We start from the raw sequence: 16846 nt of genomic DNA on the forward strand, positions 1-16846 counted from the left end.
AATTAAAATCAGTGCTGAAAGGATGCCATTAAAACAAATCCATCACAAGCATTGAAGGACAGTCCAAAACAAGATTACCAGGACTGCTTTGCAAAATGGAAACACTGCTAGGATAAGTGTGTGAATAGGAGAGGGGAGTACTTTGTACTTTGAAGGGGACAATGACCAATAATCTGTAATTTGAAAAAAAAAATTAAAAAAAATTAAGTTCAGTTATATTTTGAACAGACCTCATATTGTCTTGTAACTACAAGACTTAAAGCTAAAGTTCAGGAGTACAGTTTATTGCCAATTTTATCATTTATTATTAATATTAAAAATGAATATGTTCAATATTAAAAATATTTGAAATTCTCAACTAATTATTATTATTACTAAATCTAATTATAAAAAGTGACAATGTAACATTTTCAAATTTTTTAAACTAAATTTTAAAATTTAATATAAACAGAAACAAGTTCATATAATTATAGTTGAATATCAATACAATGCAAAGTAATAACTTTAAGTATTATGTTTATGTTTTTTTTATGCTTACCTCAGTTAAAAATGGTTCAAGTAGTATTATTATCTGCCAAATTCTTGTTTTAGTTCTATGAATTAAAGAATTTCCAAAATGACGTGCTTTAGTAGATGAAATTTGTTTATCTTGATTTAAGAGAAGTAATACAATTTCAATTGGAAATCTCTGATATTCAGTTATTGAAAGTAAAAGTCTTCTCAAAAATTTAATTGCAGTTATTCTCACCATTATATTATTTACACTAAAGTTAATTAATTAAAAACAAAAGAATATGATTAATGAGTTAAGTAACAAAATTTGAAGTTTAGAACTGTAATACAGAAATAATAATCTGACTTACGGTTGAATTAACTGATTGACAGAAACGTCATTCTTAAAACTTTCTATATATGCTATTGCATCATTTACAATCCTTTTTTAAAAAAAAATGTTAATAATTTTATTAATTTTAAATTAAGAAAATTCTAAATTAAATAATTAAATTAAATGATACTTATATTTCTATTATTTTAAAAATAATAAGAAATTAGCTTTAACTTCAAAATCCTAAATTTTAAAACTGTTGTTAGGGAATAGATATTCACAAATTTGAACTCATTTTATAAAATGCATTATAAGATCTAATAATTATATAAATTAACTTAAATATTTTCCAAGTTTACAAAAATGCATGTACATATTTGAAATTCAACATCCTCTGTGATTGAGTATAAGTTTTAATTCTAATATTTTAAACTTTGACTGTTGCACTCTGCTGAGCCAACACCACTGTGGTACCAGACTGTCAATTTTTGGAGTGATTGAGAACACTCAAGTTGTGCTAATCTCTGATGGTCAACTGTGGATTATCATCTATCAGTTACAGGAAAATGTCATATCAATGCTGAAATTGCTGGGGCTAGAGGGGGTTAATATTGAAGTGAGAAATCTCCATCCTTGAATTTGTTGAACCAATTGTAGCAGGTTTGCCTGTTGACTGTGTCCTTGTCAAATGCCTTGCAGACAAGGTAGTGAACCTTTGTTGTGTTGTGACCACTTTTGAAGTGATAAGAGTAACAGCGCATGAATGTGTTCTTTCATATGTTTCATATTGTTATACATTGTTGATGCATCTATTTCCAATGAAGTATCTGATGAAATGCTGATAACTATCACTAGTGGTAACTTTTCTAATATTTCTATCTGAGTTCTTTTCAGTTCAGTTTACTCTTCTGTCAATATAGTTATTTTCTTCCTTCTTTAATTATATTCTGTGTTCAATTTTGATTAATTTTCTCATATTCACTTTTTTTATCTATTAACTACAGTCTTTTGCAGAATAAGAATGAAGGTAATTGTTAGTCTACACAAATAACTAAAAATAGTTTTGTGTTCATTATAAAATAAAATATAATATATGTAGAACATAGAAAATTATATGTTTAAACAGTTATAATATATTTAAAATTTTTGACATTTATGAAAGAAATTTGAGATTATAAAAGAACATAAAACACATATATGTGATATTTAAATTTTCAAAGTGCTTATTCTATTCTATTCTATTTTACTGCTTGCTGCCATTATAGTTTCATTGCTTAGCTAAAGCAGTGGAATGATACAGTACATATTCAAGATATGCACATTAATTTCATTCTTATTCTGGGAAATGCTACAAATATCTAAATCAGAATTTTTTTCCTCTTCATCTTTCTAAGTAGCTGAAAAATTATCTTCTTATTTTCTTACAAAGTTAATCAACATATAATAAATATTGATTAATTTCCTGACAATCAACTCTTTCCGTCTGAATATATCTTTTCTATTAAATTATTAATGAATTTTGTTACATCTCAATTTCATTATTTGCTTAATTAAATACAAATCTCTCCAATTTCTTCCAATTCAAACTACAGTTTAACATTTTCCTAATACTCATTTGAAACATTATTATAAGAATTCAGTGAATTTCATTATATAAAACAGAAGCAAAGACCTCCTTCAAGTGAAAAATTGTAACATTTACTTTTTTGAAAATTCTTAAATCAAGAAAATGAAGCCAAAAAGAAACTAATTTGAACACTATTAATCCAAAATTCAATGAATTCAATTTTAGACATTTCAATAAAGATTTCAGACTTTTATTTAGATTCCAAATCATAAGAATATTATCTAATAGGTAAGAACAAGTGATTACTCTCAGCATTAACTTTATATTAAAAAGAAACTATAAAGTTTATTGAATCCTCATAAATAAGATACTGACATTTCAAACACAGATCCAATATTTATATATGTCTATTTGAATTAAGAAAAATCAAAGAATAAACTTAAATCAGAATTTTAAAAAAATTTAAAATTTTTTTTTAATTCTGACAATAAAATATTTTTCTTTTAAAAACATTTTAAAATTAGATTTTTTCATTTTAAAATGTTTTTCTTTTTTCATGTTTTAATAAATATGCAGTCAAATTTTATTAAAAAGAAATGAATAGCACAGAAACATTTCTGTGCTGTTCATTTCTTTTTAATAAAATTTGACTGCATATTCATTATTGAGCTTTTGTTGCTATTTCATGAGCAAACATTCATGCATTACATTAGCATTTGAAATGAGGGAGGGACAAAAGAATATCTTGTCATTACTCAAATGAGGAGGATGATCTAATTCAATAGTTATCTAAAATATTTTTAAATTTTTGAATATTTTTAAAAATTTTGCTTTATTAATTTATTTTATAACAAACATTCAAAAATACTATTGTCAATTATCTAAAAAGTAGTTAATTTTTATTCCTAATTAAATTTTGACAAACTTTTTAAATACTAAGACAGAATGATTAATTTATATCAATTATTGTATGTGTAAAATGTAATATATTATAATCATATGCATATAATATTACTGAAATTTGCAACATGATCAAACAATACAGTAGAAACTCAATTATCTAAAATTGTTAAAAAAAAAAAAAAAAAAAAAAAAACAGAATGTGTAGCTTTGTACATACCACAAAGTATAACACACACAGATAAAACTCTCCATGAAACTGAAATAATTAGTCATCTGTTAATTGTAGTGCTATGAAATTAATTGTAAGGTAATATATATTACCTTACAATTAATGTAATGTAATGTTCTAAATCTAAATAAATCTAATGTAATGTTATATATATACTATATAACATTACATCAGGTACTTCAATTACAGCTACAGGACTTTGCTGACTGATTTGGACATAGATTATGGATGGAGATTATCATTGATTGAAGTAAAACTTTTGTGCAGCTTGCATGTTTGATGTAGTGAACTCTCACTTGTTTACTATACTTCTTATTATTAATATTTGTTGTTTTAATTACTGTTTAATTATTATTTGACTTCATTAATTAATTTTGTTCTATTGTATAATATATTTATAATTTTATTAATTAATTCTGTGTTACTTGCATAATATATACTGTATATGCTTGTTCTGCATACTATGATGGCTCATTTTATTATACATGTATTAAATGTTAATTGTGGGGACAAATTGTTTGCTACATTGAATGTAAGATATATATATATACCATAATGCCTAAATACTTGTATCCTGTTAAAATATCTTATTCATTATTGATATATTTCATTAACAATTGTAGATCCAGTGACCTTTCTGTTATTGATACACTTGTCTATTCTATTCATTATATTGTTGATAAACATATTATTTAGTTATAGTATTAATTGCACATTTATTTAATCTGTATATGATATTTAATTATTACATATTATAACATGTGTTCTACATATTGAATGTATAAAATAATACAACACAAGTAATCATAATATGGAATGCACCTTCTACCATTATTGAATATGTATATTTTTTTAAAATGCTGTTATTCATTTTGAAAATGATCATACTTTATAATTGTCATCATTGTTTTTAATATAACCATTTCACATGACCTGATAAACAACATGAGAAATTACTTCTGTAAATAATATAAATATCCTCACTATTGTAATGTTGAATGTATTTATCCTTGTAAGAATTGTTTGTAAAATTATGTTGATGTACTTTACTCCCGGTAATGCTATTATGCGGGGCCGGGATGTGTGTGTTCACACCTTAATAAAATAACGATTGATTGTATATAACCAGTGGTGATATTCAGCGGGTTCAACCAGGTTCGGCCGAACCCGTTGTTAAAATTTTCAAAGTTTTTCGAACCCGTTGTTAAACACACGTAACATTTCTCAGCGGTTTTGTTTCTTTTAAAAAATATATTAAAATATACGTATTATACACTGTAACACTACTAAACTAGAGCCTTATACCCCGTTCGCCATGTTCCCCTTGTACGCCATTCGCATATAACCTCCATCGACCGTTTCAATCTCAACTGAAACGAGATTTAATCGCGATCGACTCAAGAGAGTTCATAAAACTAGGTCCAGTCATACGTGGGATCCCACAATCCCACGCGCGCGAGAAATACAAGATGGCTGCGGAACACGTGTCGGGCTATCAACAGCGAAATAAAAAAGATATTGTATTTCGAGAAACGATGAGATCTGTTTATTATTATAATAATACCTAATGACAAAATAAATGATTTAGAAAAGTTTTTTCTTGAGAAAAAGTCATAGGGAAAGTTAACTCTTTGGGACTCTAGCAATTTTTGATATTAATGTAATTAAACATAAAAAATAGTTAAAACTGAAAAAACGAAAGAAATGCGTTAATTTTGAAGAAAAAGCTTCAGATTTTATTTTCCTTTGTCTTGTCTTTCTGTGAAATCTGACGCTGATGAGTCATTGTTTAAACAGCTGGATGACCTTGAACACAGCTGGAGTCGGATTTCCCGGGACATTCTCATAGAAGTCTCGGGAGGCGATGGGTTTATAGTAGGGTGAATACTAGCTGGCCGTATATTTTTAAAAAATTAAAATTTTTATTGCGATTTCCGACCCCCCGACTTAATTAAACTTATATATAATAAAATCTATTAATTAAAAAAATTTAAAAACTATCGGAGGTCGTTTTTGACATCAGAAACTAGCTTTAAATAACTTTACCGAAGGAAAATTTGTGCACTACAACTTTAGAACGATGAATGAAATTTGATATCAAACTCCCATTAAAAAACAATTAAAAAGCAATTAAGCGTGAATCGTGCGTCATTAAAGGTAAATTAAAATCGCGATAAAATTTTTTTGCGTGGGAAAAAATTTTTGAAAAAATTTGGAGACTTAAAAAACATTTTAAAAATTAAAAAACAAGAATTCTTAGGGGGTCCAAACGGCCGAGTTTTATGTAACGCTATGTAACTTTTCCGAGATATCTCGGGAGTGGGGTTTAAAGCGTTGGAAAAATTTTCTGTTAGCGAACCCTTTGTTAAATATTTCGAATATCACCACTGTATATAACATTACATTAGATTTTACCTTCAAATACAATAATTGCATTATAGAATTTATTGTTCATGAAACTTTAAATGCACAGTGCTTGATGTACCCAAAACAGAAAAACAAATGAGTTCCTGAATTATCCAAAAAACCCCTGGTCCCATCAAATTCAGATAATTGAGTTTCCACTGTACTTATAATTGCATATGTTGCTGCTAAAGCTTGAAATCCGTTAATGTGTACATTACCTAGCTAATCTGCAGATTAACTAGGGTTATTCGTTAAAGCTCAGAAAATTATTCCATTTCTCAAATTACCTAGGTAATCTGCAGATTATCTAGGTAATCTGCGAATTACCTACTAGGCACTCGGTAAAGTGAAAATAAGATGTTTGCTGGAACAACAGCAATGTTTCTTTCTGTATGCTTAAATTAACATAACATTATTTATTTAATTTTCAATATCTAAAGAATCAAGTTAATACAATCAACAAATTAGTTGATTGAATCAATCATCAATCAATTAAAAAAACTTGAATACAAAAATCAAACGTTTAAAATATTATTACTATTAGGGAAATGAATTTGCAAAACATATGATAAAATTGTACTTACTTATTAGTGCAATCTAAAGATTGGTGACACTTTGAATTACGTAGCAATTGGTTTTTGCGACAAGCACGCCTATTTGTGGTACATTTAGATTTGCAGTCACATTTTCTGAAACCCTGCCCAGTACCAAGGGATTGTTTTATTGCTGTTTGACGTAAAGATATTTCTACAGCAGGGACATCCATCTTCTTTCGTTAAAAATCTCTCTTTGCAAACACTGAATTCAGATTTTGCATACAATTGTTTTAAAATACCTGTTTTAGTATCAAGTTTATAAAAGCCATCCTCTGTTTTACTAAGAACCACAGCTAAAATTGAACGTGCATCAGTTTTTGCTCTGTCTTCTTCGGGTACTTTAATTCTCACAGCGAAACCTTCATCGACGTTTGGGTGCTTTGCATTAGAAACTGCTAACATTTTCTTTGCTTGCTTTTCTAAACATTTCTTGGCTTCATCACGCTGTATTTTCTGATCCATATTCTTTTTACAGATGATGCACAATACATTCTTACCATACCCTTCCTCTTTAGGATCTACTTCACCACAAACTGCGTGAACAAACATATTACACGATTTACACTTGTGAGCACTTGATGCTGCTTTTGAGCAAACAATACAGACTATGTCTTGTATAGTGCTCTTTACAGGCTCCGTACGAAACTGTGATGGCGATTCTGCTGAAGTTGAGAGTAACTCAGTGATGACTTCTTCAACTTGCAGAGGCGATTCCTTGGAGGTGCAGGGTAACTGAATATTCTTCGTGACTGCATCATCAATCAACGGTATAGAAGGCAGTTTAAGATTACTATCGGTAAATTCTTGTATTTCTATAGGTGATTCTGTAGAAGCGGGGGATAACGGAATGTCCTCTTGAGTAAGATTTGACTGTGATCTCATAATCACAGTCTCTTGTGAATCTTCTAATTTTTCAAGGTCTTCTTCAGTTTTTATCGAATGTCAAACAATTCTCCGGCATGGACAAACTTTTTCAAACCTTTCTCGCGCATCTGACAACGGCTCAATGAGTTTTTCACAGCCTCGTACAGTCAACACATCACACCTTTGAATTATTTGATAATCTCGAGATGATTCTTTCTTCTTGGAAACTTTTATTTGCTTTACATCTTCAATTATGGAATCATACTTTGGTTTGTTATTAAAACACTACGTATTATATTTTAAATCTTCGCTAAAGAGGTTTGCGAAGAATCTTTTCTTGATTTTACTCACCAATTCGGTGCTTGCTTGCATTCTAGGATTTAAATTTATCTACGTAAAAAGAAGGAGTGGGGAAAGGAAGTGAAAGAAACAAACTTTTGAACTTTAACGATACGGAAGCCGTTAATGTGCAGATTACCTAGATACTCTGCAAATTACCTAGGTAATTTGAGAAATTGAACAATTTTCGCAGCTTTAACGGATCACCCTAGTTAATCTGCAGATTAGCTAGGTAATGTACACATTAACGGATTTCGAGCTTTAGCGGTAACACATACATTAAATAAAAAAATAGTCAATAATGATGCAAATTATAATTACATAATATTTGAATGCCCTTAAATTCAAATATTTAAAAATATTTTACCTTTGATCTTTTCTATGAATTGGTCCATAAGTAAGTGCTGCACACAATATTTCCAGATTATTAGTTAAACAGGAAGGATTATCTGACCATATTTTTGTACAATGTTCAATTAAATAAAAAATGATGAAAGAACTCGTTTCTCCAGATTCAATTAATAACTTTTTATTCTAAAATGAAAAATAATATTGTTAAATTTCTCATCTATTTGCTTTTATATAAAATTATCAACATCAATATAATATTAGGTACAAATTTATGACTTCATTTTAAAAATTGTAACATATAATTTAATTATAAAAAATTATAAAACATTTTCCACATTTAAAATTATACATCATTCAAAATATTATCTGAAATAATTTTTATATTATTAGAGATATCACTGTAAATCACTATATTAAATTAGTATAACAACTCTCACAAATAATATTCCATCAATTTAATATTGATGAAAATTATGAAATAAAATATTGTTATTATTTTAATATTAAAGTTTCTTTAATTACATAATATTTCGGAAGTTTTACAACACTGTTTGTACTGAAAATGAAGATTACTTTCAAAGTTTTCTACAATACTAAATCCTAGTCTGGCAAACAGACTAATTACTAGGACATTGCACAACTTTGTCTTATTGCAATAGAATTGAGACAGAGCCAGAGAGAAAGAAAAAAGCAATCCTTGCACTTGTTAGATACAGAAGTGATCCTTGTAACTGACGTTTGCAGACAGGTGAACTTTGCACTTGCCGCCAGAAAAGAGACTATCCTCATACCTACTGACATGAAGAAACAATCCAAGAAGCAATCAATGGAGATTGCTTTGTTCTTGTGTTTCACTTGTTTTTTTGCAGCTATTTTCAATTAGGCACAAGCAATGCATTTTTTAATTGTTTTTGACCTCTACGTCTAAATTTCATTAGGTGTGCTCAGTCACATCAGAAAGCATGGACATTGTCAGTTTAACCCCTCTGTATATCGAAAATGAAGTCATGGACCCTCATTACATTTTTTGGATTCCTCATTATAATTAATGGAAAATGGCAAAATTTTATCAAAATTGGCCAATTAAATTTTGAGAGTGAACTTGATTCTATACATCCACAGAAAACTTGCTAGCAGCTGCATAACATAGCCTGAAAAAGTCATGTGATTCATGTGATATTGCTTTGTTGTGTGCACTGGTGCTAAGACCTTATATCTCGAAAACAAAGTCATAGACATCCATTTTTTATTACACTTTTGGGTTCCTCATCAAAATTAATGGAAAATGGCAAAGCTTAATCAAAATCGATCAAACAAATTTTGAGAACAAACACAATTCTGTAAGCCACATAAAACAGGCTTTGCTAACGCTCTGCCTCAATTAATTCAACTGTACAAAAACGAAAAATATAATATAATTTTACCATTAATTAATTAAATTTTACTAGTAACATTTAATAAATTGATCATTAGTCATTAAAAACATAAAAATTATATACATATAATATACATCTCAAAGCCCAATGAGTTAATATAGTAATCCCAACGATTGCCTAAATAATCAAATAATTAATACAAATAAATTTGGTACTAGAAGTAAGCGTTAGGCTCCATCTCTTATCTAAATTAATAATTATAATTTTAATAATTTAATAAATAATTTAGAACCTTCTGGAAGAAAATAACTGACCCAGGGTGAGGCTTGAACCTGCAGCCTCTGCTTGCTGTGCAGTGTGCTACCAATTGCACCATCCAGACCCCAAGCCAGTCTGGGTCTGGGTGGCACAATATTTAGGCAATCGTTGGGATTATTATATAAAAATTAATAATTAAACTATTCATTTGATGAATGAATTTTCATAGATGTATGTAACATGACAAAAAAATTTATGTTAAATAATTTATTACAGAATTATTTGTAAAAGTGTATCTTTAAAAATAATAATATGTATCAAAATCTGATAATTGTAATCATGGATATTGTGATAATTCATTTAATATCAGAATCAACATGTTCCAAAACATACAAGTTAAAATGTACTTATACACACTTACTGTAATCAAAGTCCAGTTGTGTCAAAACTATCACCTTTTTAATGTTTTTGACCTACTCCAAGGTCTTCAGAAAATTTGAATTCTGGAATGCTCATTTAATGTTCATTTCAAATCAAAATAAACTTTAATTTTTGCTGTCATGCACATTACAGAATGCCTTGATATGCAGTTTATAAGGTAATATCAAAGCATGCTTGCCATACTTTCAAGATCATTCTTTCATCCTTATTATTAACACAGTTCCCTTATCTGGTTGCCTTAAAAACATCTGTATGTGGAGAATATTTCAGAGAGATGGAGGCTCTTGACATTTTCAAGGCAACCAGGGAAGGAAACTGTATTAATAACAAAGAAGTAAAAATAATCTTGAAAGCATGGCAAGCATGCTTTGATACTACCTCATAAATTGCATATCAAGCAAGACATTCCATAATGTGTGTGACAGCAAAAATTAAAAATTTATTTAATTTGAAATGAACATAAAAACAAGCATTCCAGTATTCCAATTTCCTGAAGATCATCTGAGTAGGTCAAAAATGTTAGAAAGGTAATAGCTTTGACATAACTGGACTGTTTTGGCAGGTTAGTGAGAATTTGTGGCTGCAAAAATTAATTAATAATAATAATAATTACAATTAATAAATCTTCATTTTATACATTTTTTAAATATTTTAATATATGCTTTTGATGTCAGAGTCAATAAAATAAGAACATATATTAATTGTAGCCTTATCAGTCAGTTATCATCATCAGTAGAGTTGGCAACTAAAATTTTCAAATTTCACTAGACCAGAGCCTAAAAATTACTATGTATACATAACAAAAAGTTGAAACAGATGCTAGTAATATTAAAATGCGCCAATAATAAGAATCAGTATCTCCACATCAACTGATAATCAAAATATGAATAATTAGCTAAGTTGTTTTTTATTAAACATTATAGTTATACATTTGTGATCTCACTTAAACTATAAAAGTTATTTTTAATAAAAAAATGAAAGTTTATTATTCATAATTCACAAATCTCTTTACTTAATAAAAACAAGTTTTTCAACATTTTTATGGTTTCAAATATCTTCTTATTAAATTAAGTTGACAATAATTAATTTCAATATGAAATTATATATATAACTTACCAATATAAAATTAATCATTATCAACTGTATTATCAAAGTATATATATATATGCCTATTATAAGTTTTCAATAAAACTCATCCTATCATTGTGGACTGTATACACTATAAAAATTACTTCCAAATGTCATTCATATAAAGGTTTATAATAAATGTATTTAAATTATAAAATGTGATATTTAAAATTAACTTTACCACATCTAACATTTTAAACGAAGGAAGAATCATTGTAATAGGAGAATATGTCATGTATATAAAGGCTTCTATTGCTTGTTTGAACAGTTCATTTTTTTTCAATTCTAGACATATTTTCCAGCTTTCTTCAACAACCGCAGTAAATAATTCTTCATTTATGCACATCTATAAATATATATATTATAATACATTATTATTTTATTATAAAATTAAATTAATCATTGAATGAATCATAAAATCTACATTCTTAACTTATTTTTTACCCTTGGCAATACATGATGTAAACATTTAAATAAGAAAACAATTGCTTTAGAAGATCCTGTTTCTAAGAAATGCATGGAATTTTTTTCTAAATAATCAATAATAATTTCGTCTTTTTCATTTCTTAAATAATATTCAATACATTGCCAAATAGCACATTCTGCATTTGAAGTAAGCTCTCTCCAAAATGCTTGAGATATTCTGTCACTAAAAATTTGTTAAAAAAAGAAAATTAGATAAATATTTCTATGGAATATTTCTCAGTACAATTTTCAAGATAAAAACAGGTTTAATTTTAAAATTATAAAAAAAATTCTTTAAATTCTTATAAATAATTATGTATGATAAATAAAAAATGTAATTAATATTTAAATATTGCCATAATTACACAAACATTTTTTTTTTAATTTTGATATAATGTTTTTAATAAATTATTTAATAAGTGGAAATCATAATAGTTAATGTTGTCAAATAGTCATATTTAAAAAGTATTTACATAATATTTAATATTAGAAATAATTCCAAAATTATTTTACATTGTCAATTTAAAAATAAGGATAGCATCTTACAAGGAGACCCTACAACTTTGGGGAAACGGATTTTGATGATCTTTGGCGTGGAGGTAGTACGCCAGGTGAGTGTACTACCTGTAAAATACTAAAGTGCAACACTCGTATATAATCGAGAAAAATGAACTTAAAGTTTTCTTTAGCACTTTATATATAAATTATGTGTACTTCTGCTTACATGCAAAATTAAAATTATACCACCAAAATGTACTCCATTAGTTCAACCATGTGATGTCTATTTTTATAGTCAAACAAAAAATTTCATTAAACAATTACAAAATAGCACTTAACTACTGGACAAAAATTATGAAATTCATTCTCGAGAGGATTGCCTGAAAATATACATTCAATTAGCCATCAATTATCAACACCAATATTTTGTGACATGATAAAATATGCTTGGTATGCCAGTGGACTCTGTGATATAAGAAAGTTTTTTACAAATGTAAATGAAGCTTGTTTCTCATCAGACCGTTTACAAATACCTTGCAATCGTAAAAAAGCAGCATTAATTTGTTGTTCTAGGTGCAGACAGAATTTTTGTTTTGAATGTTTTTACCATAAGTATCATTCAGAATCATGTACATCTGGCAATGATATGTAATTATATAATATTGCTTCAATAAATTAAGTTTGTTTTTCTCGATTATATTTGAGTGTTGCACTTTAGTATTTTACAGGTAGTACACTCACATGGTGTACTACCTCTACACCAAAGATCATCAAAATCTGTTTCCCCAAAGCCGTAGGGTCTCCTTGTTAGTACAATTTTTTTATATCTAAATTTTTGGCTAGATGTTGCAATTTATGTTATATATTTCTGTTTTCCTGAATATTTTGATAAACAATCTGTTCATATAACTGTAGCCAGAGGAGTCTAAGAATATATCCAAGAGACCTCTAAAATATTAGTCCTCTGGAAATTTTGGAATATTTTTTATTATAAAAGTTAATATATTTTATCAATAAAAGTAAAAACAACTATCAATTAAAAATATACTGTTCCTGTATAATCAAGTCACCTATAATTTCAATCTGTCAATAAAATTTTAATCAGTAAAGAGATTTTTGCATTTTTACTAAATGAAAATAAGATAAATTATTAATTAACAATTGTATTTGCTTTATCATTTAATGATAAAATATGAAATTACTATTAAATCTTACACAATAATTTTTACAATATAATAATATAAAATCTTCATAAATAATGACAGTGAATTAAGTTATACTTATTATATGGAATCAGATTATTTATATCTGTTAACGATATGTTAACAAGAATCATTCTTCTGGATCTAAAGTATCTAAAACTTTATCCATTGTACTGTACTAATATTATCCATATTCTTAATACAAATACAAAAAATATACCCATTCAAAACTTTTGTAATAAGTTTCGGATATTAAAATCTATGTAATATTCAAAACAAACTATACTTTCTTTTCTATAAAATTTAAATTAATTTTATTTAAAAAATAGCTGTTACATTTAAAAATACTTTTATATTTGTTTTAATATAATTAAAATATATTTTTGTATATTAAGAGCATCATTTTAGTAATTATGTATCAAATATTATCTTAATTTTTATATTATTTGAAAAATAAATAAAACTTACTTTGGTATATTTGGCTTACTAAATGGATTTCTTAAACAATTCATATTAATGTAAGATTTTATCATGTTTAATATTTCTTTTTTGATATGATTTTTATGCATTTCTGCAAAAACGGATGATTTGCAAACACATACCAGATAATTCCAACAAACAAAATTAACTGTATCAGTGGATTTCTGAAAATAAATATTGTGAAAAAAATGCTCTTAAAATTTTTTTTTTTATATTTTTCACCTGTTTACTAAATAAACTAATATAAATTATAGATCTACAGTACAAGTATATAACTGTAACAAATGATAATTTAATTTTGCAAATAATAATTTTTATTACAAAATTACATTATTTATTCATCATTCAGCCCATAATTAAATGAATGAGATTGTCAATGACTAAAATAAAAATTAATTTTAAAGAAAAGAATTAAAAAACAAAAAAAATTAACCTGCTCTTCTAAGATTCTTTGTATGCATTGTTGTACGTATGATTGAATTGTTGGCCAGATACTAATAAAATTTCTTTCTTCTACAATCATCTCAAATATTGCAATATAAGTTCTTAATATTTCAATATTTTGAAACTATAATAAAAGAAATAATAAAATTTATGCAAAATATTTATCAATTTAGTAATGGCATGTAATTAGCTAATTACCTGAGTAAATGGATGTAAAATATATTTACTTATCAGATGTAAAATTTCATTTATATGTGGACTTAATAACTTAATTAAAATTTCTCTTATATCACTTCTTAATACTATTCAGAAAAAAAAAATTATCATAATTAATTAAATAAGAAATAGATAATAAAACTAAAAATTAAGAAAAGAGAGATTATAAGACAAACAGTAAATAGTATATAAAATATGAAGAGATTTTCTCCAATAATATTGAAACAGTACATCGTATTAATTTAAGACAGAGATCCTAATTATTAATTTAATAATAAATTTTAAACTTAACACTCTGAACGTAAATATTTACACCATTCAGCTATTGGCAAACAATGCAACTAATCATGTTAAAAATTAAACACTTCATATTCATATAAGATTCTTTTATACACATTAACATTTTATTACATAAAAATTAGTTTTTAAATATAAATACTATAATATCATATTGTAATTATTTCCAAATGATATTCTCATGCTTTGTTTATTTAAATTTATACAAATTCTAAGAGTACATCATTTGTATTGTGCTATAGATTCTATTATAAATAATAAGAATGCTAGGTTTTGATTCTTGTTTCATTTTCTTCATTATATATATATCAATAATAAAAGACAAAAAAAATTAATCTTATTTCACTTTTACCAAAAATATACTAAATACATACAAAAATTATTTTGTTTCATAAATCACTTATATCATATGAAATGCAGACTCCTCCAAAAGCTGAAACTTTTCTAGTAACCAACAGGAGACCATTTTCATTTAGCTAAATGAGATCCAAAGCATTTGTACTATAATAAAAATTTGTGGAAAAAGTGAGGAAGGTGGTCTCTTGTTGGTTATCACATAAAAATTACACTTTCTGATAGTGTTTTCTTATTAACTTCATTAATAAAACAATTTTTTATTTCTGCCGAAATACTAAATAGTCATTTTAAAACATTATATCCTTTAATATATACATAATTTTATATATACTATTAAGTAAACCAATATTTTTTACATTAATATCCAATTTNTCTTTAAAAATAATAATATGTATCAAAATCTGATAATTGTAATCATGGATATTGTGATAATTCATTTAATATCAGAATCAACATGTTCCAAAACATACAAGTTAAAATGTACTTATACACACTTACTGTAATCAAAGTCCAGTTGTGTCAAAACTATCACCTTTTTAATGTTTTTGACCTACTCCAAGGTCTTCAGAAAATTTGAATTCTGGAATGCTCATTTAATGTTCATTTCAAATCAAAATAAACTTTAATTTTTGCTGTCATGCACATTACAGAATGCCTTGATATGCAGTTTATAAGGTAATATCAAAGCATGCTTGCCATACTTTCAAGATCATTCTTTCATCCTTATTATTAACACAGTTCCCTTATCTGGTTGCCTTAAAAACATCTGTATGTGGAGAATATTTCAGAGAGATGGAGGCTCTTGACATTTTCAAGGCAACCAGGGAAGGAAACTGTATTAATAACAAAGAAGTAAAAATAATCTTGAAAGCATGGCAAGCATGCTTTGATACTACCTCATAAATTGCATATCAAGCAAGACATTCCATAATGTGTGTGACAGCAAAAATTAAAAATTTATTTAATTTGAAATGAACATAAAAACAAGCATTCCAGTATTCCAATTTCCTGAAGATCATCTGAGTAGGTCAAAAATGTTAGAAAGGTAATAGCTTTGACATAACTGGACTGTTTTGGCAGGTTAGTGAGAATTTGTGGCTGCAAAAATTAATTAATAATAATAATAATTACAATTAATAAATCTTCATTTTATACATTTTTTAAATATTTTAATATATGCTTTTGATGTCAGAGTCAATAAAATAAGAACATATATTAATTGTAGCCTTATCAGTCAGTTATCATCATCAGTAGAGTTGGCAACTAAAATTTTCAAATTTCACTAGACCAGAGCCTAAAAATTACTATGTATACATAACAAAAAGTTGAAACAGATGCTAGTAATATTAAAATGCGCCAATAATAAGAATCAGTATCTCCACATCAACTGATAATCAAAATATGAATAATTAGCTAAGTTGTTTTTTATTAAACATTATAGTTATACATTTGTGATCTCACTTAAACTATAAAAGTTATTTTTAATAAAAAAATGAAAGTTTATTATTCATAATTCACAAATCTCTTTACTTAATAAAAACAAGTTTTTCAACATTTTTATGGTTTCAAATATCTTCTTATTAAATTAAGTTGACAATAATTA

General features: G+C 26.6%; 1 protein-coding gene across 4 annotated transcripts in view; it reads right to left on the reverse strand.

Annotated features, from left to right (window-relative positions):
• LOC111625152 (probable methyltransferase TARBP1) overlaps nt 1-14624 on the reverse strand; it is a 33769-nt gene extending 19145 nt beyond the window's left edge. The window contains exons 1-8 of one of the 4 annotated variants that reach the window (XM_023368199.1): nt 14572-14624; nt 14363-14497; nt 13918-14093; nt 11729-11933; nt 11466-11630; nt 8098-8264; nt 864-935; nt 539-764 (exon numbers count right to left, since the gene is read on the reverse strand). In XM_023368199.1, the coding sequence (XP_023223967.1) occupies nt 539-764; nt 864-935; nt 8098-8264; nt 11466-11630; nt 11729-11933; nt 13918-14093; nt 14363-14452 (1101 nt within the window). In that variant the 5' untranslated portion in view covers nt 14453-14497; nt 14572-14624. Of the gene's footprint in view, nt 1-538; nt 765-863; nt 936-8097; nt 8265-11465; nt 11631-11716; nt 11934-13917; nt 14094-14362; nt 14498-14571 lie in introns of those variants that run through there. The other 3 variants (XM_023368198.1, XM_023368201.1, XM_023368202.1) reach the window with 3 other exon arrangements.
• Between the last annotated feature and the right edge of the window lie 2222 nt (nt 14625-16846).

Source organism: Centruroides sculpturatus, unplaced genomic scaffold (assembly GCF_000671375.1).
Source record: "Centruroides sculpturatus isolate CEXI.00-Female unplaced genomic scaffold, Cexi_2.0 scaffold439, whole genome shotgun sequence".
NCBI lineage: Eukaryota > Metazoa > Arthropoda > Arachnida > Scorpiones > Buthidae > Centruroides > Centruroides sculpturatus.